General features: G+C 35.8%; 2 protein-coding genes and 1 pseudogene across 9 annotated transcripts in view; 2 read left to right on the top strand and 1 right to left on the bottom strand.

Moving 5' to 3' along the window:
* The first annotated feature begins 2,863 nt into the window (after window positions 1-2,863).
* On the top strand, window positions 2,864-2,991 carry LOC127491229 (small nucleolar RNA SNORA42/SNORA80 family; annotated as a pseudogene).
* A 3,960-nt stretch (window positions 2,992-6,951) lies between these two features.
* The window catches only part of PARPBP (PARP1 binding protein), a 91,671-nt gene continuing 71,455 nt past the window's right edge, over window positions 6,952-27,167 (bottom strand). For 6 of the 8 annotated variants that reach the window (XM_070052776.1, XM_070052777.1, XM_002711227.5 and 3 more), the window contains 5 exons: window positions 24,662-24,845; window positions 21,904-22,082; window positions 18,814-18,895; window positions 9,501-9,633; window positions 6,952-9,171 (listed from right to left, as the gene is read on the bottom strand). In XM_070052776.1, coding sequence (XP_069908877.1) covers window positions 8,834-9,171; window positions 9,501-9,633; window positions 18,814-18,895; window positions 21,904-22,082; window positions 24,662-24,845 — 916 coding nt within the window. In that variant the 3' untranslated portion in view covers window positions 6,952-8,833. Of the gene's footprint in view, window positions 9,172-9,500; window positions 9,634-18,813; window positions 18,896-21,903; window positions 22,083-23,224; window positions 23,494-24,661; window positions 24,846-27,167 lie in introns of those variants that run through there. The other 2 variants (XR_011380230.1, XM_070052778.1) reach the window with 2 other exon arrangements.
* PMCH (pro-melanin concentrating hormone) lies at window positions 7,488-8,565 on the top strand. Its single transcript, XM_002711228.5, has 3 exons — window positions 7,488-7,736; window positions 8,042-8,240; window positions 8,426-8,565. The coding sequence occupies exons 1-3, from the start codon at window positions 7,488-7,490 to the stop codon at window positions 8,473-8,475; spliced, it is 498 nt and encodes a 165-aa protein (XP_002711274.1). The 3' UTR covers window positions 8,476-8,565.

Here is a 27,167-nt window from a genome sequence, read left to right as displayed (position 1 = left end):
TCATTTTTTTCAATTTTTTTATATTGTAGGGTAGACATTTCAGAGCAACGAATTTCCCTGTGAGAACCACATAAACTTATGACATATTTTGTGGAATTCAGTTAATCTTAAGCCCAAAATATTTTCTAATTTCTATTTTCTTGAATCAATATTCAAATGTGTTGCTTAATTTCCAAATACTTATTTGTAGTTTAATTACAGTATGATCCCAAAATGATGTCAAACATGAAGTGTGTTAAGAAATAGAATATCGGAGCCGGCGCCGCGGCTCAATAGGCTAATCCACCACCTAGCGGCGCCGGCACACCGGGTTCTAGTCCCAGTCGGGGTGCCGGATTCTGTCCTGGTTGCCCCTCTTCCAGGCCAGCTCTCTGCTGTGGCCTGGGAAGACAGTGGAGGATGGCCTAAGTGCTTGGGCCCTGCACCCCATAGGAGACCAGGAGAAGCACCTGGCTCCTGCCTTCGGACCAGCGCGGTACGCCGGCCGCAGTGCGCCAGCTGTGGCGGCCATTAGAGGGTGAACCAATGGCAAAAAGGAAGACCTTTCTCTCTGTCTTTCTCTCTCACTGTCCACTCTGCCTATCAAAAATAAAAAGAGAATATCAAAGTAATCTTAAAAATCAAACTATATACCCTTGGCTTCAATGATACTATAAAACTAGGCAACCTGATATACTACTAGGCAACCACGGGACATATCTATTTACTAATTTGCAAGTACATATAAAAACAATATGGTATTCCAATTAAAATAAATAGATCAGTGAATAAATTAGAATCCCAGAGCAGGTCTGTAATATCACTCAATTTTTGTCAAAGGCACCAAAGCAACACAATGGGGGATGGAAAACCTTTTTCAACAAATATCTATATGGAGGGGGGGAAAAAATCCTAACCCCTGCCTCACACTATTCACACAAACTAACGAACTAGATTAACCTAAAACCATAAAGATCTTAAAGTATAGGTGATATTAGGTCTTCAGAGGCAGGAAAAAAAATCTTAAGACAATATATGTAATAACAATGCAAATTGGTAAATCATTTATCAAGAATAAAGTCAGGAAAAAGACTGAGATAATATTCACAAAATACTAGTGAGAATTACAAAAAAGCTTGAACATCCCTGGTCTTAAATACGAGCAAAAGATTTAAGACACTTCACAAAAGATGAATACCTATTAAGCACATGAAAAAGTGTTCAACATCATTAGTTATCAAGGAAATGCAATTAAAACCATAGGGAGATGTCACTACTCATCTACCAGCATGGTTAAAATTAAGATCAACAACATTAAATGTTGGTGATCAAAGCTCTAATGCTTTCTTGGCTGAAACCCACACAATCACTTTAAAAATAACTTAGCCATGTCTTATAAAGTGTATGTGTGTGTGTAATTTTATAACAAGTTCTATTCCTACAAACTTACCCAAGATAAATAGAAACAAGTCCACAAAAATACTTGCATACAAATATTCATAGCAGGGGTTCGCTTGTGGCACAGTAGGTTAAGGTGGCTCTGCTTCTGATCCAGCTCCTTGCTAACCTCAGTGGTAAAGTAGAAGAGGGCCATGTACTTGGGCCCCTGTACCCACGTGGAAGACGCAAATGAAGTTCCTAGACCTGGCTTTTTGCCTTGTGCAGTCTTGGCCATTGCAGTTATTTGGGGAAGTGAAACAGCAGATGAAAGATCTGTCATTCTGCCTTTCAAATAAATCTAATGAGTAACGATGCTATGTATTTTTTAACAGCCAAAAACTGGATACAACTCAAGTCTATCAATAGGAGAATGCAAAAACCAATTGTGACATATTCATATAACTGTAATAAAGGAAGAAAAAATGATTCACACAATATTGCAAATACCAAATATGCTGAGTGAGGGAGGCCTTGTATTGGACTATATATTGCATGACTTCTGAAAGGCCAAAACTAATTCATAGCAGAAAAACTCAGAACAGTGATTACATCAGAGGAGTGGAGTAGGGGACAGATAGAGGATGATGCTGTAAAAGAACTCTGAAAAAGTAAGAATTACCTTTCTGGGGTGATGGCAATTCCTTAAGAAATTTGGGTTATATATGTGTACACAGTATACACATTTGTCAAAATTCAAACGTATAAAAGAAGGCTTTAAAGGGTTCATGGAAAAGTGAAATTTAGAGAAAGTTACAAATGTTATTTTTCAACATGCGCTTAATCAAATTCAAGACCTTTTTGGAAGCAGTGATACAAACCATGTAGTCTCTTCCTAAAGAGATGAGGGTTCTGGGAATTAGCCTTGTGAATGCAATCTTTGAGTACTGACTGAAGAAAAACAGGTGCTCTTAACAAATTTTTCTTGTAAAGATTATTTATTTGAAAGGCAGAGTTAAAGAATGAGGACAGATCTTCATCTACTGGTTTACTCCCCAGATGGCCACAATGGCAGGGACTGGGCCAGGCCAAATCCAGGAGCTTCTTTTGGGTCTCCCACATGGGCGGCAGGGATCCAAAGACATGGCCATCTTCTACTTTCCCAAGTGCATTATTAGGGAGCTGGAGCAGCTGGGACTCAAACCTGTGCCATCTATGGGACACCAGTACTGCAGGTGGCAACTCAATCTGCCTCACCATAGCAAGGGCCCAAGAATCTTTTTTCCTAGGATTAGCGAACAAAATTAGTTAGGAGCCAAATCAGGACTGTAAAAGAGATGCCTAATGATGTATCACTAAAACTCTCACAAAATGATCCAAGTAATGACGGGTATTGTCATGATGGAGAAGAACTCTGTAGTGACTCCTTCCTGATGAATTTCCTGCTAAAGCTTTGGATAACTTTCCAAACACACTCATAAGAAGCAGATGTTATCATTCTGTCCTTCCAGAAACTCAAGCACAAGCCTGTTCCCCTGGACCTCTCATAGTGTCCCATGCCAGAGCAAACTGGAGCCCCAAACCATTGCCTGGCCTCTGTCCATAGGTTGTTGGCAATGAAGTGGGTGCACAGTAGAAAAAACAAAATCAATTGTTGCCATGACCACTGCTCTTGACCATTTTTGTTTTGACCAGACCCAGACCACTTCTACCTCTTGGTAGCCATTGTTTTTTTTTTTTTTTTTTTGAATATAAGAAATGGCACAGGTTTGGTTCCCTGCTGCTCCACTTCTGATCTAACTCCCTGCTAACACATCTGGGAAAGCAGTGGAAGATGGCCCAAGTCCTTGGGTCCCTGCACCCATGTGGGAGACCTGGAAGCTCCTGGCTCTGCATTAGCCCAGCTCAACCATTGCGGCCACTTGGGGAATGAACCAGCTGATGGAAGACCTTTCTGTCCCTCTCTCCAACTCTGCCTTTCAAATCTTTTTTTGTTTTTTTTTTCAGTTATTTGTAAACTGATTTCCTTAAGGGATTGCCCCATCAACTTTTCATAATAAATGAATTCACTATTCTTTCACCCAAGCTTTATACCTTCATAATAAATTGGATGTTTGTCCCTTCAACTTTAGCAGAACTCATGTTGCTTTAATAGGAGCCCTTCTGAAACTGCTGCCTTATTAATGACTCAAACTATAGCATGCCCAGATATGTCATAAGAAATTAGCACAATTTTATTTTGAAGCAAAAAATTAATCTATGCATACTTTGTATTACATGCATTTCCCATGAACTTCTTGAAGTTCCTTCTGCAAATGATTCATTTTATTTTCTGTAAACTCAAAAGGAAATTAAACATTAAATTCCATTAATGTTATAAAGTTTTTAATGGAAAGCATACTGATATATGCAATATTTTGAAATGTATTAAGATTAATGGTGGGATAGAAGGATACAAGTAAAATGCTAGTATTAGAAATGAGGTAGAAGAATATGGGCTATTCAGTTAAAAATCTGAGAAGGCACTTTAACAATAGGAGTGAACAATCTTAAATTCTACACTAATAATTAGCCATTAAGAAATTCAAAGTTCTCAGTAAACCAATGAGCAATTGCCTTTTGAGTTAAGGTGAATTTACTAGCATCTCATAGCAAAGATACCTTAATAAAAGGAAAAATCTAATATGAAATGATTTACAAATATAGTGTAGGATTCTTCAGGAAATGAAGATTGCATTTGATATTACTTTTTGCCTTTCCAAGGCTTTTAAACCTCCCAAGCCCATCTGGCAATATTCTTTTCCTCAAATTCCTTTCTACCATTTGGGGACATTTCATATTTAGCATCAATGAAATCCATGCTCCATTGCACATCAGAGTAACCAATTTTTAAAAAGTTATTTAAAAAACTGGAAACTATCTCCATAATTAAATGGTTATGGGAAAACCTCATAATGTTCAAAGGCTATGATAGTTTAAGCAAAATAAAGGAAAACATTAACTAATTTTTCTAAACCATCAAACTATTTTGGATCTGATCCCAATTTTGGGTGAAGATGAGCCAAACCAATTCATACAGTGGAAATTTAAAACAAAGTACATAATGATTAATATTTATCACATTCCCAGAACAGCAGTTATGAGACAAGATCACCATTAACAAGGACTTGTACTTATTAGCACCTCTGAAGCAGGTTTAAGCCCTAGGAAACAAACTAGGGTATAACCAACATTAAAAAATAAGGAAGCTCAGACCAAATAAACAGGGAGGACTTCAGAGTCTTTTGATAAATACATTCAGAAAACATTTGCCTAATAGGATTTAAATATTCCCGAAGAGAATCAGTAACAGTAATTGTGTCCAGCTCTGATACCATATGCTTCAGTGAAGTGGCATGCTACACCATTAAATTCCTGTAACTAAGAAACAAAAGGTGAATATTCCTAGAGCTGCTGGAGAAAGCAAATTGGTCATTAAAGGAAAAAACAAAACACACGCACAAGCTCAGATAGTTTAACAAGACAAAGAATAAACTTGCCCCTTCTACGAAGTTTGTAAACATTAATGTAAAACCCAAAGTCAATATAAGAAAGAGGTAGGGCAGGTGGTTGATACTAAAATGCCACTTAGGATGCCTACATCCTGTATCAGTGCCTAGGTTCAAGTCTCATCTCCACTCTGGATTCCAGCATCCTGCCTAATGCCAAGTCTGGGGAGGTAGCTGATGACGAGTTAAGTAATTGGGTCCCTACCACTCATGTGGGAGACCTGGATGAGTTCCTAGCTCATACAGTACAGAGGTGCTCTCTTGTGCACTTCCACTGTTTCTGTGTGTTTCAAATTTTTTGTTTTTTTTTAGAAAGGGAAATTACAGATCAGTCCCAAGATAATGAATGTAAAATATACTAAATCAAATTTCCCAAATAAATCCAGTTATTAGATTTCATGAATAAGATTAGAAAAAGCTGTTATTGAATGCTTTTTCTGTATATATGGAGTTGAATTAAGATTCAACAAAAATTGACAAACTAATAGTAATCCAAAAATGGAAGAGAACATGCTGTACTGTACAGGAAGAGTCTATGGGAAATCTACAGGAAACATGCTCAGTGGTAAAATATTAAACATTTTCTGTAAAATAAGCAATATTGCAAAGATGTCATTTCCATTTCCTACTGGTTTTAGCCAGTGTGTATAAAACAAACACACATGTGGAATACAGACAGACTTACAAAAAGCAACAGAAGCCATTATTTACATCAATTGTCTTCATGGGGAATTCCAAAGAATCATCTACTCAGTTTTTTCTGTCATCACTACACATAAACCAATTATATGCACACACCAGCTATAGTATTAAAGGTCATTTTTAAGGATATCACTTAAATTACCAAAAACGGGGAATGTAATTGTAATTCTGTCCACAAAGATATGTAAGATCTTTATGAAGAAAGTTACAAAATGTTATTGAAAGATGAAATACCTAAGCAAATAGAGAAAATTACCATATTGATGCATAACAACATATCTTAAGGGGAACAGCTCCTCTCCAAAACTAACATATTAACCAACACAATCACCTTAAAACCCCATCGCGTTTTCTTACAGTACAAAAGCTGATTTAAAGGTTTATATGGAAAAGAAATGGTCAGGAATAGTCAAGAAACTACTGTGGAGGAAAAACTGGTGGGTGAGGAGAGAGCTGGGAAACTGGACCTACCAGATATTAAAAAATAAGATATGTTAAGATTATAGGTTTGGTGGATTAGAGAGGTCAGAAACAGATCCATCCATTTATGGAAACCCTATATACTACAAAGAGGTAGTACAGACCAGGTGAACTATTCTGTTACAGAATTTTGTGTTTTCCAGTATCCTATCTTACAAGCTTCTAGATGAATTAAGAATTTAAACATGATATGAAAGTCAAAACATTTAAGCTTTTAAACATATGGAAATACAAGTATGTTAAAAATCCCACTGTTGAAGGATTTCTAAAAAACAATAACCACTAAAAAAGCTATTTGGTTTACAAAAGGACACCATGAAGGAGTTGAAGAGTCACAAGCTGAGTAAAAATATTTAAAAGACAATTAACTAAATATAAAATTTTTTTACATAAGAAAAAAGAAATGGCTCAAACATATGAAAAACACTCAAACCCTTTGGTAATTAGAGAAATATAAACCAAAAAGACAACAATATACCCAATGGCACAGAGCATGCGGAATTTTCAAACCTTACAGGTGGAATACCAATTGGTTACTCCTATGCTGGAACATTTTAGAATTAGTAAAGCTGAACATAGACATTTCATGACCCAGGAGTCCACACCTAGTAAGATATCTCATGAAAGCTCTTACACGTGTGTACCAGAAGACATATACAGAATGTATTCTTACTCATTGGGGTCAAAATTAGAAATTCTGAATCAAATGCACACAACATACACACATTATTCAAAACTCATGTATGTGCTTCATATTTATGGAGCACATAAACACTAGTTTCATGACCTCTTTTTGTTACTAAATTCATCAATAGACCAGCATCATCCTTTTTAAAATGCAGACAAAATACACCTGAAAGGTCAGTTCTAGATGTAACATGACTGGCTTTTTTATTCACATTGACAAGTATATATACTTTAATTACCAAAGATTATATCAAGTATCTATACAAGAATCTTTTTAAAGTTTATTTCAATTTAATCAGGATTAAAGGGAAACAAAACTTTCATCCTTATCATTGTTGAGTAAAGTAACTTGAGTTTTAATATCTTGCTTAATCAGAAAATACACAGAAGGAAACAATAACAGAGCCTGATGTCCTGTGGTCTTCCTTAATAACAACCCATTTTCAAGAGACTATAATCTACTCAACAGAAAGCATTCTACCTAGGATTTTAATCAGATTCTGAGAATTCACACTCAAATATGCCATTAAACCCAAAACAATGCAGGTATTAGCAGCTATGTAAAAGGTTAGCCTCTGTGATGAGTCATTTCTGAAATCAAAGTGTAAGCACTTGAAGTGTCTTCTATTCAAGCTGAAAAATATATAAAGGTAGGGATTCATTTACCAAGTGGGTTGACTGCAAATTCGACTCTATGCAAACATCAAGCTAGGAATGGCAAAAATGAGCCTCTCTTCCTACGTGTTATTACTAACTTTTGCTTTGTTTTCTCAAGGTATTTTACTTTCGGCTTCCAAGTCCATACGGAATTTAGAAGATGCCATGGTACTTAATACATTTAGGATGGGAAAAGCCTTTCAGAAGGAAGATACCGCAGAAAAATCAGTCATTGCTCCTTCCCTGGAACAATATAAAGATGATGAGACCATTTTCATGAATGAGGAAGAAAACAAAAATTCAAAAGTAAGTAGTAATGGGAATTGTCCTCTGTTTCAATGGAAATTTAAATGACTTCTATAAGTTCTTTGAAAAATAAAATTGATACTTTTATTTTTCAAAGAGAAGTATATGCAAATAGTCCCAATGTGCATTAGGACAACTGATAATTTCATATATACTAGGTTTCTTTCCCAATAAACTTGAATGTAAGGTATTTTTAAGGAGTCAAAAACAGTGCAGAGCATTTGTAAGCAGTAAGAATACTATAAATTGTGATAGCTCCATCTCTAGCAAGACCGCTAAAATACAAATCAACCTTCTTTTTACAGAACACAGGCTCCAAACATAATTTCTTAAATCATGGTCTGCCACTGCATCTGGCTCTAAAGCCTTATCTTGCACTAAAAGGATCAGTAGCCTTTCCAGCTGAGAATGGAGTTCAGAATACTGAATCAACACAAGAAAAGAGAGAAATTGGGGATGAGGAAAACTCTGCTAAATTTCCTATAGGAAGGAGAGATTTTGACAGTGAGTAGTATTTTTAAAACCAAGTTTTATATCAATATCATAAAACTCTTGAGTTTAACTGAACTTGGATCAAATATTATTTCTGCCAAAAACATGAATTAAAAAGCATTCAACTGGTTATTGTAACTTTGATTCATCTGGTACATTCTTTTTCCTGCTAAACAATTTAGACTTTTTTCCTTCAGTGCTCAGGTGTATGCTGGGAAGAGTCTACCGACCATGTTGGCAAGTCTGAAATCTGTTGGTCCACATCATCCTTTCAGAAGAAAACAAAACTGCTTAGTTGCCAGTAGAAAGAGAAGCCCTTAATGTTACCCTAACTTGTGTATTATTTAAATTGCCTGTTTTAAAAGATAGTGTTAAGATATATCAATAACCTAAATGATATGCTTGTTTTGTGCATTAAACTTTGTGAAAATTCTGCATGAACTATGACTTGCTAGTTTTTTTGAGAAATGTCTAACATAGTAACCTTACATACACTTCAGACCAAAATAATAAAGTGGCATGATTTACACCTTAATCTCTAAAAATTCAGTATTTTTGGTTAATGGTTTTATATAAACATAAATTTAAGCACATTAAAAACAAAATCAGAGTCTGAAAAATTGAGTTAACTTTGTTTGGCCAGCAATCAATTTGTCCTTGGCAGTACACTTGCCTTTTGGTACTTTGCCTAGTTTGCCATCTAATCTATTCTGTGAATTGTTTGGTATCCTAGCTATCTTTACGCTTTTATGTTGAGATGGTTCATTTCCATTTTCATAGAGAATGTTTTCACCATCCAAATCCACCTGTTTCCTTTTTGAGCTTTTATTTCTTGTCTGACTACTTGATTTTCTTGACACTTTTTCACTTGTACGTCTGTCCAGATGAACACTTTCAAAACTTGTTCCAACTGTTGATCTTCCAACAGATGAATTTACACCCCCTGTTATGCAAGATGAAAAGGGGAAAGATTATATAATTATTGCTCATGAGAATTTTTAAATACTTTAAAAATGATTAAAGAATCTTAATCGTGATTTATAATAAAATTACAAGTTAACAAATAGAGCTACATGATTCACATTTGTTTTCATTTCTTTTTAAGCTACAAATGATTCCCTACATACATTTAAACTCTGTCCTATTCTCCATAAGTTTATATGTAGATTTGACTTCTAAATAAAACCAGACCTTGAAAAATAAACCTTTACACTTCATAGTACTTTGAGAGGTAATCCAGTTTTACTTAATTACTCAAATCAGATCAATTACCAGAGAGGTCGTTTTCCATGTTAAGAACACACAAAGGTTTTGATGCTGAAGTAATATTCCATTTATCCTTGCTTATCAGGCAGTCATCCTTATAGGTACAAGCAAACTGGGATCTAATCAAGGATTGCTTCATCTGGTAACAGAAAAAAATTTATTTTAATCTAGATACATACCCATTAGTAATCAAGGTATCAAAAAAATTTCTCTTACAAATACCACTATTCACTAGGAACATTTAACATTGTTGCATATTTTGCAAAGTTTCATCATTTCAGCTAGCACCTTAGTTCTGTACAGCTTTATGTATACTTGATTGACTTTTTGAAACTGTTTACAAGAACAATTTTAGACTCGTCAGAGGCTCTTGCTATACATTCTCATGTGTGGGCTGCTTTGCAGAGTGAGTTTATTATGTCAAGTAATAATACCCATGATAAAGAACTTATTTTCTGTGATGTTTAAAGAATGCAGAGTACAACTCTTATGGGAAAAAATACATATTAAATTCAGAAAATTAAACCGGAAAAGGAAGATATGCTAAGATGAAAATGAAAAGTCAAAACTTTAAGATGAGAAAATGCTAAAGGTGTTATTTAGTTAAAACTTGAATTTTTAGGAAAACAATTCAAATATACCATTATAGGATGGTCTGACCAAGTGATTTAATGGTCAAAAACTCAAAATATACTCGTGTATCTATTTCAAACACCATACATGGGACTTTTTACATATTAAATAGGAGAAAATGAAATCAAGTTAAATTCTCAACCATTGAAAAGGATACCAAAAGTAGATTTTGGAATGTATTCTGCAAACATAAAACCAGTGAGCTGTTTTAGGAGTAGAAATTTCAGAACAAAGGTACCTACACAGATGATGCAAATTTCCACAATTACAGCTGATGCCTAATGGTATCCAGTTCGATTTCTCTAAATGATTAGAAGTCTCCTCAAATTCTTAAGTTTGATGTCCAATTCAATGAATTAACACTTCAGAATATAACATTTTGCTGAATGTTGCTTACCGAATAGTTACTGATAAACTCATGAAATCTAAAAGAACATGGCTTTGTTATTCAGTTATTGTATATTATATGATCAGAAAGATCAGTGCATTAATGTGAAATTTACTGCCCAAGGTTTAGAACAAATTAGAATAGTCCCCTCTACAGTTGCTTCATAAAAGCAGTTTCCTTAGGATAATTTTCTATCTGATTAATGGGGTCTGAGAATATTTCCCAGATCATTAAAAATTATGCTTTATGGGCCTGAATGAAAAATTATACAACTGGAGTTATCTTCCATTCAAGCATAAAAGTGCACAAAATTGGAAAAGAGGTGAAAATGTAAAGATCTAAAGGCTATTACTCTCAAAATAGGTGAAATAAAGTAGGTTGCCAATCATAAACAGGTTTGCATCTCAGTACCTTCATCAATTCTCAAGAATGCAACTCTTTTACAAAGGGCATATTATGGTAGAAACTATCTGAAAACTGATGTTAAGTGGCTCTTGCTGGACTTTATCCTTTTTTTTTTTTTTTTTTTTGACAGGCAGAGTGGACAGTGAGAGACCAGGAGAAAGGTCTTCCTTTGCCGTTGGTTCATCCTCCAATGGCTGCTGCGGCTGGCGTACCGCGCTGGTCCGAAGGCAGGAGCCAGGTACTACTTCTGGTCTCCCATGGGGTGCAGGGCCCAAGCACTTAGGTCATCCTCCACTGCCTTCCCAGGCCACAGCAGAGAGCTGGCTTGGAAGAGGGGCAACCAGGACAGAATCTGGCGCCCCAACTGGGTCTAGAACCCGAACCCAGGGTGCTGGCGCCGCAGGTGGAAGATTAGCCTATTGAGCCGCGGTGCCGGCCTATTAACATAGAATTAAAGCAATGTATAAAGCTACTAAAATTTTCTTAATAAAATCTACATTAAATCACACCATAAATACATTACAATCCATCAAATTTTACTTGCATCAGCAAAACCAATACTAACCATTAACACTATCTTTTCATATGTTTATTAAATTCCACCTGAGTTATTGTTTATAAGCCATATGTTTATAATTGCCTATAAAGAGTTTGGTAAGGCCATTAAGGTGAAGAGATGCTAAGGGGCTATCTTGGGTCACTCCCTTAGTACTCAAATAGTCTTAGCATCTACAGGTGTCTTGGAAGGTCTGACCCCCCCCCCCACAATAAGATCTTTATCAGCATTATCCATAAAATGCTCTAAGTAAAAATATAAGTATAGTAATTAAGAAAGACGACTTATGTTTGCTCAATGTCGCATTAAGCATGAAGAAAAAATCTTTAGGAAGCTTCGCAATTTTTATCTTTTTAAATGTACAATTTAAGTAAAAACCTTTGCTACTTAAACAGTTAACAAAACAAGTGACTTCTTTCTCTTTTAAGGAAGGCCTCACTGCAGAGAAATTCCAGAGACCTTAGTAACCACAGGACAATTTCAGAAAATTCGAGTTAGTAGGCAACATTTTAAAAATTTTTGTATGTTTGTTAGAGAAACAGAGATAATGAGAGACAGTTCTCATTCACTGGTTCACTCCCCACGTGCCCTCAGCAGCAAGGGCTGGGCCAGGATAGACCAGGTCTGAAACAGAGCAAGGAACTCAATCCAGGTGGCAGCAACACAATCACTTGAGCCATAACCTGATGTCTTCCAGGGTGTACGTTAGCAGGAAATTAGAATTGGGAGTGAAGCCAGAAATATGCACCCCAAGTCAATAGATTCCTAAAATACTGAGAACAGGTTTAAATGTGAAAATATAATAACCACTTTATTTACCATAAAAATTATATCAAAACATGAGAAAGATAATTCTGTGGTGATCTTAGAATACTTATGTCCAAAAGAAATAACTAAGAGTAGCTAAATATTGAAGAATATTGAAGAGTTTTTTCTTTTATTAAAAGATTATGTGTGTTCTTTCATCTGCAAAAATAATTTTTTTCAAATCAGTTACCACTTATTAAGTTCCAACTATGTGATAGGCACACAGTATATTGAAGAGATTACAACAATGGCTTCCATAATCACAAAGACATACTACTAATAAAAGCTGCTACTGACACACGCTGGAAGGGATAACAAATTAGGTAACAGAATCAAGATGAAAAGATTTCAGAAGGCTAGATCCATAAGCAAAAAGTAAGATGAAAATGGATGGGGATAAACAAAGTCCTGTATTTAAGTTAAATATCAATTACAGATATACAGGATGAAGAGAATCTGACTAAAAAACATATGAAAAAGACCTAGAGATTTTAGTGGATGATGAATGTCACTGGTGCCTACAATGTGACATCCAGCCAAGAAGGCAGCACAAAAAGAAAAAAATCTGATGGGAAAAGCGACAAATTTGCAGTCAAAATACCTGGCTTCTAATATTGGCTCTATTACTTATAAACTACATACAATCTTAGATAAACCACTAAGCCTGTCAATTATCCACACATAAGTGGGAATAATATTTACCTCACCAAATTTTTAGAAATGTGCATATTAAAATATTGAAGTCATATAAACTCGAGAGCTATGTATATCTATAGTTAATATTGTAGTCACACATATGAAGAGGATATTCTTATAAGATGTTGGATTAGATCTTTCAGGAGCAGGCCAATTCTAAAATGATTCTAAAGACAAGTCAAAAGGTAAACTTATGATCAGCTTCTTCACTTTAATTACTAAACAATGTAGGCTACCTGGACTTATATTCATAACTTAAAAGATTGCTTTGCCTTTGTTCATAAAAGTTGAATTTCTCTGCACAAGATTAGTGGCTACATAGAATTGAGATTACTTCCTGTTGCAAATCTTCCAAATCTCTCTGTGTATTTGATTTGGAATCACAAATAAGCAAAACAATTCCCTCTTGAAAGTGCTTTTGAAGTACTAAACAAGCAAGAATAATGTCCAGATTCAGACGTGGCTGTTAAAATCATTTTATGTTCAAGTCACATGAGAGAAATGGATTGAAAGTTTTCCTTTGTAGAATGCTTGCCCCCCTTTGGAAAGATTTCTATCCACAGTAAAATTGCAATGAACTTCAAATTTGCCAAGAATTGGAAAAGTCTTTTTGCCACAAGTTCTTTTTAAATTGAAATTATTAGTAGGTTCCCAGTTTGAGGAAAATAGTGCTTCACATAGGAAAGCCTGACTCCAGTTAAATTAAGATGAATGAGTCAAAACACTGAAAACTCAGAGACATCCTAAGAGTTGTACTATTAAGAAAACTAAAGTTCTAAGCCCCCTTTATACTATTAAATATATAAACAAGTTTGAAAAATTATTTTCAAAATATCCATTAATTATGTAACCCCAGTTAAGTTTTCTAAACATATCTGTCTACTCTTACATTATCACACTTTCAAAAATGATAAATGATGGATTCTAGAACTGAACAAGGATTGAGAAGAGGGATATAGAATGGCCAGTATAGCAAACACCTGTCACTCAGTAGGTACTCAATAAATCCCAACTCCATTATTTTTCCATTTGAATGAAAAACATTGCTCATATCCTTAAAATCTTTGCTTAACATCACCTTCTCAAAGAGACCTCTAATTATCATTGTATCTAAAATCAAAACACACTTAAAGGAATATAGTCTCTTTAACCCCTTTCCAGTTCTATTTTACTTCATAGCATTGATAGTCTTGTAATACACCTTATCACTTACTTGTTTATTACCTGCTTCAATTAAAATATAAACTCCACAAACAGTAAAACCCTAAGTTTGGCAATTGGTGGCTTGTTCTGATCCTACTATGCTATCTCCCACCCCACCCCCCTACAAACACCCCACACATGCACACGCACACACACAGGGCACAGTCATGCCCACCAGACAAATATGACTCCCCCTTTTAGATCCTGCTCCAGCTTCCTGGGAACCTAGGACACTGGCCTTTAGCTCCAGGCTCAAAGGCTGACTGTCCTAAAGCAAGAATGAAGGGGAGTGGAGTATATACACTTCCTAATGGGCTGAAGAGAGTTTGGAGGAGACCAGGAAGTTCCATTGACATTCTTGCATCTTGGCTGCACAAAATATTAGGGGAAGCCTTGTCCATTGCAACAGGGAAAGCTGTTTCTTTGTCCAGATATATCTCCAGTGCCTAGGACAGAGCCATGCTTTAGGAAGGAAGAGAGGGAAGGAGGGAGGGAGGGAGGGAAGGAGGAAAGCTCTAATAGATTGTAACAAGTATATGCAAGCAGAAGCTAGATGGGCACAGAAAGCCAGTCTAAGCAAAAGCTGGGAGGTAGAAAATTATCTACAGAACAGACCAGACTCTGCTTTCCTTAACACAGTGTAGAGTAACCACATGATAACACATCACACCTCGCATTAGTTCTCCCACTTCCAGGTATGTCCTCCCAGGGTTTCAACTGACAGCCCTGTGGGAATCTCAATCACCCGTGGCCTGAAAATCTAGAATATTCACCCTCTCTTTTCCGGGTTTTTCACAGTGTCTCTTTTGCCTCCTACCACACTTCATTTCCAAATGAGAGGCCAGCCATGAATCTAAGTTTGGTCCTACTGTTCAAGCAGAGCCTTGTCTTAAAATTCCAAGGATAGGCCGGCGCCGCGGCTCACTAGGCTAATCCTCCGCCTAGCGGCGCCGACACACCGGGTTCTAGTCCCGGTCGGGGCACCGGATTCTGTCCCGGTTGCCCCTCTTCCAGGCCAGCCCTCTGCTGTGGCCAGGGAGTGCAGTGGAGGATGGCCCAGGTGCTTGGGCCCTGCACCCCATGGGAGACCAGGAAAAGCACCTGGCTCCTGGCTCCTGCCACCGGATCAGCGCGGTGCGCCGGCCGCAGCGCGCTGGCCGCGGCGGCCATTGGAGGGTGAACCAACGGCAAAGGAAGACCTTTCTCTCTGTCTCTCTCTCTCTCACTGTCCACTCTGCCTGTCCAAAAATAAAAAATAAAAAAAAATAAAAAAAAATAAAATTCCAAGGATAATGGGTGATTTTAGCGTACCAGACTGAAGCTCCCTATCTCCACACAGCTACAAACTTCAGCATTTGTGTTGTAGGTTAAAATAACTGTGTTTAAGGCTCCTGAACTTTCAAAATTCTTTACAGCCTCTCAAGATACCCAAGAGCTATATTGGTTTCTGTCTCCCTCAGGAGAGTTCCTTTATAGGAGTCAACACCAATGGCAAGAAAACAGTTGACAAGAGACTGTGCACTCCAGAGGACTTCTTTCTCTCCTTAGTTAACTTCTTTGCTTAAACAGCAATCTAGCGCCTTTAACATATACTTCTCCCATCTATCTGCCTTTTATTTTGTTATTGTAGCAGAAACGGCACTCTGCCATGGCATACTGCATCCTAGAAACTGAAGCCTCCAGATTTGTGAGTGACTGCTTGATTCTGTTCCCTCCCTGTCTGACAGCAACTTTTCTCCTTGGAGTTACAGTTGAAGGTTGCCTATTTTCTGCTATGCTTCATTTTTCTGCAGTCCAAGGAATGGTGTAGAGAAAAGTTAGTCTGGAAAAATGTCTCATTAAGCAGTCTCTTAGAAGAGTTCCCTATGTATCACACATAAGAAGTTTCTTCCATCTAGTTAGGTAGGCACTGTAACTCATTCATTCAAATGGCAGGTTTGGATAATTTCCCTAATTCATTCTGTAGCACTAGCGCCTTTACTTGTCTCAGCATATAGTGCCGGAGTTCCCTGTCCACATTTCTATCCAGTTGCCACTTCCAGCATTTCTCTGACAAGTAAGGGTAAAAACAACAAGAATACATAGCCCGTTGGCTTCTCAGTTACCTGGGGACTAGGGCTAATCATGCTGTGCAGCTTGATGCTCTGAAATATTTCTTTCCTTGGCCATCACTTGTGAAGTTCATTATATCTGATTATATTAATTGCTTGCTTTGGTGATTAGTTTTGTCAATTTTTATTTTGAATTCAATTCACACATTAGGGAAGACAAATTTTATGAGTAAAACTCAGTCTCCCATTTTAATGTAATTGTATTCAAAGTTTTTTAACACTTTAGGGGTTAAATTTTGGTTTCTAACCTAAGAATTTTCAAACACCAGCAGCACAGAACTGCCTGTCTGCTTATGAAGGTAACGGAGGTCTAGTTTCTCACACTAAATCTCAATTTTCACTGTCTAAAGTGCTCCATTTTTTAAAGATCCGGTATTTTCCTAATCAGGTCACTTAAGTTATTAAGTGAATAAATTATGATTCTGACGAGCAATTACAGCAAAGAATAAGGAAAAGACCCGTATGTATATGACTGTTTAGTTGTACTGATATGCAAAATACTAATAAACCAAGCTGGAAGGGACAAAACTATCAATTTACAGAGATTTCAGGAGGTTAAGTATAGAAGAACCTTTTAATGAAAAATTTAAGGGCACTTTTAGTAATTTATTTAAAGTGCTCTGAAAGTGGATATATGGAGTGGAGAAAGAATATCCTCCAAAGGTTCCTTCAAAGGGAATTAATTTAGCCATATTAAAATAACTATGAAAGCTCAGGAAGAAATCTCCAATTTCCTTCAAAGGGGAGTTAATTTAACCATCATAAATGAGTTTCCTAATAAACTATAGTAGGAAATAAAAGTTGAGGACCTAAAATAAGGATGCTAATTTACAATTTCCAAAGTGGTTTCCTAGAACTTGGGATTTGAGGAGCATTATCTGTTTATGAATGAGGAAACTAAGAAGAGTTAAGTGTGCCCATATAACAAAGACAGGGATATTTCACAACTGAGTGCACCAAAATTCTCAGATGTCTAATATTTTCTATCTTTGAGATACTCATTCCAAGACAATATTCTAAACATATATCATCTATTCTTTGAATTACTTAAAAAAAAAAAAAACAGTATTCTAAAAGAGTAAAAGTAACAGGGCAATGAGGTAGTAAGTTGCTAAACTACTTTTCCATAGGGGCTTTGGTAATAAATTTCAGCAATATTTTCTATTATTCCCACAAGTACTCTACCTGGCAATGGTTCAGTTGTATACCTGGCTAAACTAAATTTTCACAGAGTATTGTAAAACATAAACACCAACTCTTTCCTTTCTCTATTGCCATTTAGTTGCACAACTGTATAGACTAAGCCAGTCCAACTGCTAAGTAACAGAAGCAATGTAATTATAATCTCACTAGTATTTAACCAGTTTTACAGACTGGCATAAAATATTTCACGGTAATTATAACAGCTGGGATAAAGCACTTACTTAGAATTTTGATTTCCAGACTTATAAATGAGATTAGATTAGATGATTTCTAATATCACCCAAAACTTTCTAAATGTGTATAAAGCTTATAGTAATTAGTTGAACCATAACAATTTCTACAAAGACTTTTCATCCTTCAGATAGCTTTTTTCATTTTTATTTACTTAGTTGTAAGAAATATACCAATGATCTTTAAATCAAAATATTAAAATTTGTTGGTATCAACTGAAGGAAAACCAAAGGGCTTATATGTCACATTTCTGCTTCCACCCAACTCCAAAGGACAGATGCTTTCTAAAAAATTTTATGCCTTGCATATAAGTACATATACGATTAACACAGAGATGACAAACTTTAGTCACCAAAATGATGTATAAAACTCAGTGATGTAATCTACATGCATTACTAACAAGTTCTAGTAACCAATATAGAGAAAACAGTTAATAAATAAATGATTTCTGAGTATACAGCTGAAATAGAAAACTAAAAGCTTTGCTAATTGGGACTAAATATCCAAATGGAAATACACAAATGATGAGTTAACAAACAGCACCCATATGGGATGCCAACAGAGGCCCCACCAGCTACGCCACAGCCCTGATCCCAAAAAAATTTTAAATACTTGAAGAAACATATTATTGACTACTATTAGGCACAAAGATTTTATATGACACAGAAAAACTTATTTCAAACTAATGAAAATTCAAATGTCTGCAGACAGGTACAAATTTTAAATTACACAGTATTTTGAGATTCAGTTTAAGCCACTAAAAATATAAATGAGAACGCTATCTCTTATTTTCCCCTTCATTCATTCAACAGATTTTCAACCCTTAACAGCAATTAGAAAAAAGCAATAGCAAATAGAAAATTTCATTCCTTATTTTAACGTTAAATAAACTGGAAACAAATTAGTCAAGACTATAGAAATGAAAGTTTCTGCATTTCGGTATGTTAACTGATAGCTCATTTTCCTTTGCATTCCTATTGTGCCATATACAATGTATATTTATAATATTGAGTTCAGCTATATATATCTATTTCTTCTAAAAATAAAACCTATCTATCATTTTCATGGCAGTACATGAAGTTGTACCTTAATGTTTTTCTCCTGCATTGACTTTTGGACGCGTTCTCTTAAAGGTTTCAATGATGAATTACTCACTTGCGAGGGAGATCTATTTAAAAAAAAATAAAGGCAAACATTTATTGCTATGGTTTGAACGTTTGTGTCCCTCCCAAATTGAAATTAAAACTTAATCTACAATTTTTAAGGAGTTCTGCCTTCATGGACAGAATCAGCATCTGTAAGAAAGCATTTGAGGGAGACTTTTTGCCCTTTCACCTTTTCTTCCTGGTGAAGACAAAGCAAGAGTATGCAGTCTATGAGGGCCAATCCTTCACTACACAGTGAATCTGCTGGTGCCTTGATCTTGGATTTCCAGCATCCAGAGCTTTGAGAAATAAATTCTGTAATTCACAAATACAATCATCTACCATTGAAGTGTCTTATTAAGCCACCCAGAAAGGCCTAAGCCACTAATAAACCAAAGCAACTTTAAGTTTCCCTTTAAAAAAAAAAACAGTTACAGGATAAAAACAATTGAATCTATGTGTTTATAATAGTTCATGAAAGAGCTGGAATTCCTATTTGAGCATTAAATAATAATAATTTGGCTAATTAATTCAGTAAGTATTTCTTGAGCTTCTACTACTTTTAAGGCCCTATACAAGATATTGTACAAGAGAGAAAGTTGATTTGCTTATTGGCCACAGATGTGTTTGGGCATCTGGAAATAGGAGTAAAGAAAATAAGCCATCTACACAAGCTAAAATTCAAAAGAGTAGGAAAATTCAAAGAGAAAAAGATAGAAATAGGAGAGTCAGAAGGCACAATGGAGATCTTGAGCCAATCTGTTTTCCTCAACCAATTAACCCTTTTTGGCTTACTACAGCCAGAGTCAGACCCTTTTGATTCAAAAGACCATTATATAATACTTAATAATAATTAAAGTCTACCCTAAGAAGGAATAGCTGACAAGCTTATACTGACTTAAATTTATATACCACATTGTCCTGCATTTTATCATATTAGTGCAGACCATTAACACAGACTGGGACTTGTCTGCACAATGGAAATGCTAATGTAGACTCCAAACTGTAAACAATTGAAATGTGTTTGGCAACATCATAAAGTACAGGAAAATCTTTTTCAAATCGACTTGAGGATTAATTTTATTTGATAAAATTCTAAAAACAGAAAATTATTTTCTCTAAGAAAATGGTAGAATTCAATCTGAAAGAATATTAAAAATCATTTCTATTTCTACCTAAGAGCAACTTTTGCTAGACTAAGCTAAATAGAGAAAAAAAATGTTCATTTTCTTTATACTGTTTCCTATGATTCCAGTACAAGGTACAAGTAAATGCTTGGTAACAGAAATTTTTGTTGTTAGAAAAACATTTGGGTATTTTTGGGTAAAATGTAGAATTACATCATGGCCAGATATAAAAGACTGCTCATGGGAAGCTAGCAAAGAGAGGAGATCTAAAGGATTTAAATTTTATATTTGAATGATAGACCATAGTAAAGTTTCTCTTAAAATAGAAGAGAAAGGATCCTAAGACATAGGAGAAGGTACATAAGGCAATCATGAAGAGATTGCACAATTTTAGACTTACAACCAGTTTCCTAAAAAATAGTACCAGTAGAAAATAGAAAAGATCAAAGAGTAGGATAATTTTGTAAAAATGCTCTATATTGTACTACATACAATCTAAAACTTTTAATGTCTCAAAGTAAATGTTCACTTAAAAATATGACCAACTAACTTAACAACTGGCCTAACTATTGCTAAACAGGTAAGCATCTGCTTATGACTGCACTGTATCTCCCACCCCAACATATATATGTTGAAGCCTTAACTTGGAGATAAGACTTTTAGGAGGTAGTTTAGGTTAAATGAGATCTCAATGGCTGGGGCTCTAATCTGATTTGGCTGAGTGGCCTTATAACAAGAGGAAAGGAAAAGCCAAGTAGATCACGCGAGCACACAGCAGGAAAGCAGTCATCTGCAACCCAAGAAGAGAGCCCTCATGGGAATCCAGCTGGGCTAGCACCATGATGACAGATACTGGCCCAAACAGCAGCAACCTGCTGTTGTTTAAATCACTTAGTCTGTGACATTCTATTAGGACAGCCCACCTAGACTAAGTATCAGTGTCTTACACATACAGTAGCTCCTTTTAGGCATTCTTTTGGTGATTTCCAAAAATCAGGATCACATGAAGCAGGTGATCATTCTTCTGACAACAGTGGCCTAACACGATGTCTCAATGCCTATCACCATTCACTTCACTTCATTTCATTAGGCAGGCATTTTAGCATCTTACATCATCGTCATCATATCTTACCGAGAAAGTAAGATATTTTGAGAGTCTACACTCGTATAACTTCTATTATTCTAATTTATAAATTAAACTTTTTCATAGGTATCTAGGTACATATGTTTGTACAGGAAAAATCATACTATATTGGATTCAATACTATATCCGTGGTTTCAGAGATGTACTGGGGGAAGCGGATACCACTGTAATAATCAGCACTGATGTAATTTGTAGTATTTTTCTTCATAATGTGAGAAAGAAGCAGTATATGTCAACCCCATGTATGTTTGATGTATATGATCTCTACTGTTCTTAGGCAGAATAGCAGTCCTTGGAGCACAGGCCTGGCACTTTGGAGAAAGATACCCTTGCTACTTGCTAACTGAGCTCCCTTGGGCAAAGTATTAACATACCTCTCAAGTCTCTAACTCTTCATTTATGAAAAGGGGTTATTGTAAGGGTTCAGATAAGATAAGTGAAACTATTTACCAAAGTTCTTATAACAAGGCAAATAAATATTTCAAAACAAAAAATAAAAGCAAAAACCAAATGCTGAATCCCCAAACACCTGCACCTGCCATACTCACAAAATACTACCTTTTGTATATAGCTTCTTCACATTTAAATGTTCACTCCCTTTTAACTTTTATTTTCCTTCTTTAGACTTTTCTGTAGCACAGAAGTTTCCTACCATAAGCATATCTTTTACAATTAATTACAATTTTTTTACAATTAATGTTTTTTTAAACGTTCTCTAGAGTTAACATTCACATACATATGTAATGTCCACATTACTTACCTAAAAAGTGTAAGCACAGAAATTCTGTTAGGATGAATTGTGTTTTCATCATCATATAAAAGCTCTGCTTTGTTTTTTGTAGGAGCACTGGCTGCTTCTTCATCCAAAAGAACAAGTAAGGTTTTCACAGTATCTCTGCCACAGTATGCAGTGTCATGGTTTATGGCAAAAGATTTTGGCTAGAACAAAACATAATTTTAAGCATAACAGTCATTCCAGGTAGGTGAACTGGCCACATTTCCATTTCATATGCCACTGTTCCACTTCCACTGTTGTTGAAGTAACAAAACATCAGCTACGAGAAATGGACATAAGGCATGTGAACGTTTCTCTCCTAACCCATACTTAAGTCAACCTTATCACTTTCCAGAAGTACAAAATAGTATCATCAAAGGAAGCTATCAGGCTCTGGCCAAACTATCACTGGGCTTTGAGTCAGAAAAATGTAGCCACCATCTACTTGTGTGACCTCAATTTCATAATTTAAACTCTGAGTTTTTTTTCTATTATACTAATGAGAATAAATCCAAAAATGAACTATTATTTGACATTCATTGATGATCACTGATAAGTACAAACTATGTCCAAAGCTCTATGTCTGAAATTAAAGCTACAAAGGAGAAAGCCAGTCAAAACCCATGATCTGGGGCAGGTGCTGGAGCTTCCCGTATCTGAATGCCTGGGTTCACATCTCAGCTCAGCTTTTGAATCTAGTTTCCTGCTAATGGACACCATGACAGGCAGCAGGTAATGGCCCAAGCACTTGGCTCCCTGTGACTCATTTGTGAAACCTGATTCAAGTTCTAGACTCCTAACTTCAGCCTGGCCCAGCCCTGGCTGTTGTTGGTATTTCAGGGAGAGAACCAGTGGAAAGTGAACCCAGTGTCTCTGCCTCTCTGGGTCCACGCCTTTACCATAAATATTAAAGAAATATTTTTGAAAAAAGAATATAAAGTGTCCTTGATAAGACTGAGATAAAATACCTTGCTTTATTAGCCAAGAATAACAGCAATATTACTTACATTTTATAAAACTCATGAATGGCAATATTTACAATATGAGTATATTCCAGCATAAAAATGTTATCAAATTTGAAGCGGGGTCACAAAGTAAGATACCGTAACAGACCAGTTTAGAAATGAAGGGACTTGAACTAAGATAAAAGTAGCAATAAAGAAAGCAAATTAAAAAGAGAACAGAAAAAAACCTTTGTGACTAGACAGAGTAATAAAAGAAAAAAAAATGACAACATAATATTTTATTTAGATCCATGAGAGGATAAATTCTGAGGCATTTCTGGTTGGGTTTAATAGCAACTTACCTATTGTATGTACTGTATAACTCTGAGGAAGTTGCTTAACTTCTCTGTGTTTTAAGTTTACTCACTGGCAAAGTAGGAGCACTCAGAGTGCCTAACCCGCAGAGTTGTTGGACACTGTGCCTAGATTTCAAAGCTGCCTTTTCTGGACATCCGTTGTAGTGCTGCCAGGTTCCTCAGCTTTCATCAACATGGTCTTGGCCTCCTTTCTCTCTACTTGGCAGGCCCAGGCCACCAGGTGAAGCATAATGTACATAGCTTATATAGCACCACTGAAATTAAAACAAACTGCCTATCACAATCTGGTGCTTAACACACATTTTCCCTCAGAACCAGAGAATTCCATACTGCTTAATAGTAATTTCACTGAGTTTTATCTGATTGCATTCTTCCAAGATTTCTGATTTGGTTGAAAACATAAAATTAAGAACCATGTTGCTTGTATCTTTATTTCATCTGCCAAGAACTGGGAGACATGAGTGTTCTTAATGATCTGAAATTCAAACAGTTCCTGACTTATAAACTTGTAGTAATTACCTGGCTGACATCTGAGCCAAGCTCATGGGGATTAAGACACATGAAGTATATGAGGCAACATGGTAGAATTTCTCCCTATACCCTGTTTTCAAAGTAAATCCAAAAATACACATTGTTACAAAAAAATAGCTAAAAATTGTCTCCAAGGGCTGTGAAAGAATAAACACAGAAACAAGCAAATCAATAAAAGACAAAAGTCTTTCTCTATACACTTGCTGCCAGTGTTCTGTTAATTATGCTAACTACAATGAGTAGATTATAACTCATAACCAAAATTGTGTTTTACAAAGACATGGTAGTCCATTACACACATAATACTGTGGTTAGATTCTATTGTATTTGACTATTTGCATAAAGAAATCAAGAAAGGAATAAATGTTCTAGGAATAGACAGTTAAAATACTGCCAGGTATGGAGAAAATTGGGTTGCAGGAGATTGGGAATGGAGGTAGGAAATAAGAGATCAGAGTGCTATAAAGGAAAAGTATATTGCTAAATGGAGGCAATTTCTAGCAGGACTGTTGCTGTCCTATAGAAGGCTTAGTATTGGGGTCAGAACCAGAGAAATCAGGCTTTCATTTTATATTTGAGTAAATGGAAAAAAGAATTATAAGAATAATTATTGAAAAATACCACAAAACACCTTAATATCCATCAGGAATTATAAGTATTTAGTCTAAAAGAGATTACCTCATTTTAACACAATTTGTCTGAAGATGTTATGATTTACCCAAGTGAAACATAATCTTATCTAATCCTATTAGTAAAGTTTAATTTTCAACTGCATCTTAAAAGGTAGGAAACACATTCTTCTGACTTAAGTAGCAATAGTAAACCAGTTCTTCAATAAATGGAAGAGATAATGTTTTGTAAACAAGGATAATGAAAAAGAGAGCTTATTACCCGTGCAGGACTGATGTCAGTGGTGCTAACAGCTACGCCTCCTTGTTGAGAATTGATAACATTTTTAATCCTCAATTCCAAATCCTGAGCAACTTCCTCGACTGCTTTATAAAAAGCATCCCTGCTGTTCTGGCCTTTCATCAGCTGCATCTTTATCACGGACAGTATCCGACCCCCTGCAATGCTGAAAATAGAAATAAGATTGCCTCATAATAGTATTCTAAATGGCAACATGCTTATAAACTTGAGAGTGTAATTCTTAGAGTTAATCAACACTTTTCAAAGGATATAGCTTTGATCTTATAAATCAGTGAAGTACTTAAGAAAAAGGTGAGAGCCATTGGAAACAAGTTTAAAGCTTGTCTAAAAGCAAGTGATTTACAAGTTACTTCTTCCTTGATTTGAAAGCTGATGGGAAATAATTTAGTTACATATGTAGTAATATTCAGATACAGTTATGAAAACATTACTTAAAATATGTACATTTACACACAACTAAGATAACAAAAGCAGCTCTTATTCAATATCCAGAATTCTCCATTATTTTAATTTAACCTTAAAACCTATTCAATAAGTTGTTATTTTTACCTCTAAATCACAAATGAGAAAACTGAGACTCACAAAGATTAAATAACTTGTCCAAGAACACATGGCGTTCCAGGCTAGGGAGAAAGGAGACTAACCCGAAACATGTGCTACTGCATTCTGATTTGTGAAGGGTTATCTTATACGAAAGGAAATTAAGCAAGTTAGTACTGATCCAAAGCAAACCAGACTGGGTACGGCCGACCGACAAGTGTTTTTAAAACATCTGAAATCAATATTTCTCCATATCAAGCCTGACCCTGATTTAATGTTGCACCTCCTCCTCTAGAGGACTTACCAGGGAACAAAACATACAGGAGAAAGTGTGAGAGATATTCAGGAGGAAAGATCTTGGTCTATTCCAAGAAAGAAAGCAGAGATGCCTGACAACAGAAGAAGCCTCTCTTTAGAAGTCACGGGATCTCTAGCACTTGCAGGTATCCCTGAAAGGCTACATAGTGAAAACAGAAAAGTGGTCTGGTCTCAGGGGTATGGCTGCCTGGGCACGAATCACAGCTCTGCCGTTTTGTGCCTTGGGTACACATTTACTTCTCTTAGTAGTGCCATAAAGGAAATTATGAATCAAAGTCTTCACCCTCACTGCCATAATTATTGCCAGGCTTTATGGGTCAGAGAGCAGCTAGGTTCCCTACAAACACTGGCAATAAAAGGTATGTCAAAAAGTTCATGGAAAGATGAAATTAAGTTATTTCAGTGCAAAAAAATAGAAATCTAGGTATAGTTTTTTCATAACATACATTTTCCATGAACTTTTGGAAGACCCCCTCATATGACTGTTCACATCTCATTAGTTGGTCTAAATATAAAAAGAAAATTAGGAGAAAATCAGAGACTCGGTATACTATGGTAATGCATTAGACCAGAGGCTCCTAATTTTTCCTGATTCTTGAAATCGCAGTCAATGGTTGTTTACATCAACTCTAGATTCTATCCTACTAAATCACCATATCCAGAGAAGGGCATTGGATGATTGCAATGGTTTAAGAGTACTGCAGGTGATTTTCATAGTAAGGGGCTGGGAAACTTTATGGAAAAAGTGTCTCCTTAAGAAAGGAAGCATACTGTACTCATCTTATTACCAGTTTACACTTGACACACAGAAGAGGTGATTTCTGTCTGTTGAATAATGAACATTATCACATGCAAGGATCTAAAGTTCTAATGGTAAGAAAAAAGATAACTACATAGTAATTATTATAATATTGTGATTATTATTATTTGCAACAATAAAGTATTTAGGGGGTTTGTGCTTACTCCATGGTAGACCAGATACTCTAGGCAAGCATCTCACTGAGCTTGGCAGAAACAAAGGAAAATTTTCAAGTGCTTCTGAACCCTTCCTCAGAAAGGAACAAAGGAGCTGGAGAGGTGAGCTGGAAATAAGCAGGATGAATAATGTTTTCTTGAGGACAAACATCCTAGTACAACTGTGATTGGTACACAAAGCCCTGGGCTAGCAGCAAAGTGGGAGGGCATAGCCAGAGACTGTCACATTCAGTCTGAACCTTCCAAGTGGGCAGGGGCGAGTAGGCCTCTTTAGATTTATTCTATGTAGTTCATATTTTGAAACTATTTTTAAAAACTTTTCCTCATTAGAGATAATGTAGAAATACAATTGCTTTTTTCTTTTTCTTAATTGGCCTGGTATCAAGCAACACAGTTAAAACTACTGCTAATTTTAGTAGGTTTCCTTGATTCTTGGAATTTTCTATATATAAAATCATGTTATCATCAAATAGTTTTATTTCTTCCTTTTCAATTGTTAAGTCCCCTATTTCTTTTTCTTGCCTAACCTGACCAAATTGGACATCCAACACTATGTTGAAAAGAAACGATGATAGCAGGAACTCTCATCGCATTCTTATTCTTAAGCTGAATGCTAAAACATTTTACCATTAAC

This window comes from Oryctolagus cuniculus, chromosome 11, assembly GCF_964237555.1.
Source record: "Oryctolagus cuniculus chromosome 11, mOryCun1.1, whole genome shotgun sequence".
In the NCBI taxonomy this organism is placed as follows: Eukaryota; Metazoa; Chordata; class Mammalia; order Lagomorpha; family Leporidae; genus Oryctolagus; species Oryctolagus cuniculus.
The sequence above is the reverse complement of the archived record's forward strand: the minus strand, read 5'-3'. Positions and strand labels throughout refer to the sequence as shown.

Bases quoted from the DNA above. Each gene is read 5' to 3' on its own strand.
- PMCH (XM_002711228.5), top strand. From the start codon at position 7,488: ATGGCAAAAATGAGCCTCTCTTCCTACGTGTTATTACTAACTTTTGCT. The intron at 7,737-8,041 runs GTAAGTAGTAAT...TTCTTTTTACAG, and splicing joins AAGAAAACAAAAATTCAAAA to AACACAGGCTCCAAACATAA. The intron at 8,241-8,425 runs GTGAGTAGTATT...TTTTTCCTTCAG, and splicing joins AGGAAGGAGAGATTTTGACA to TGCTCAGGTGTATGCTGGGA.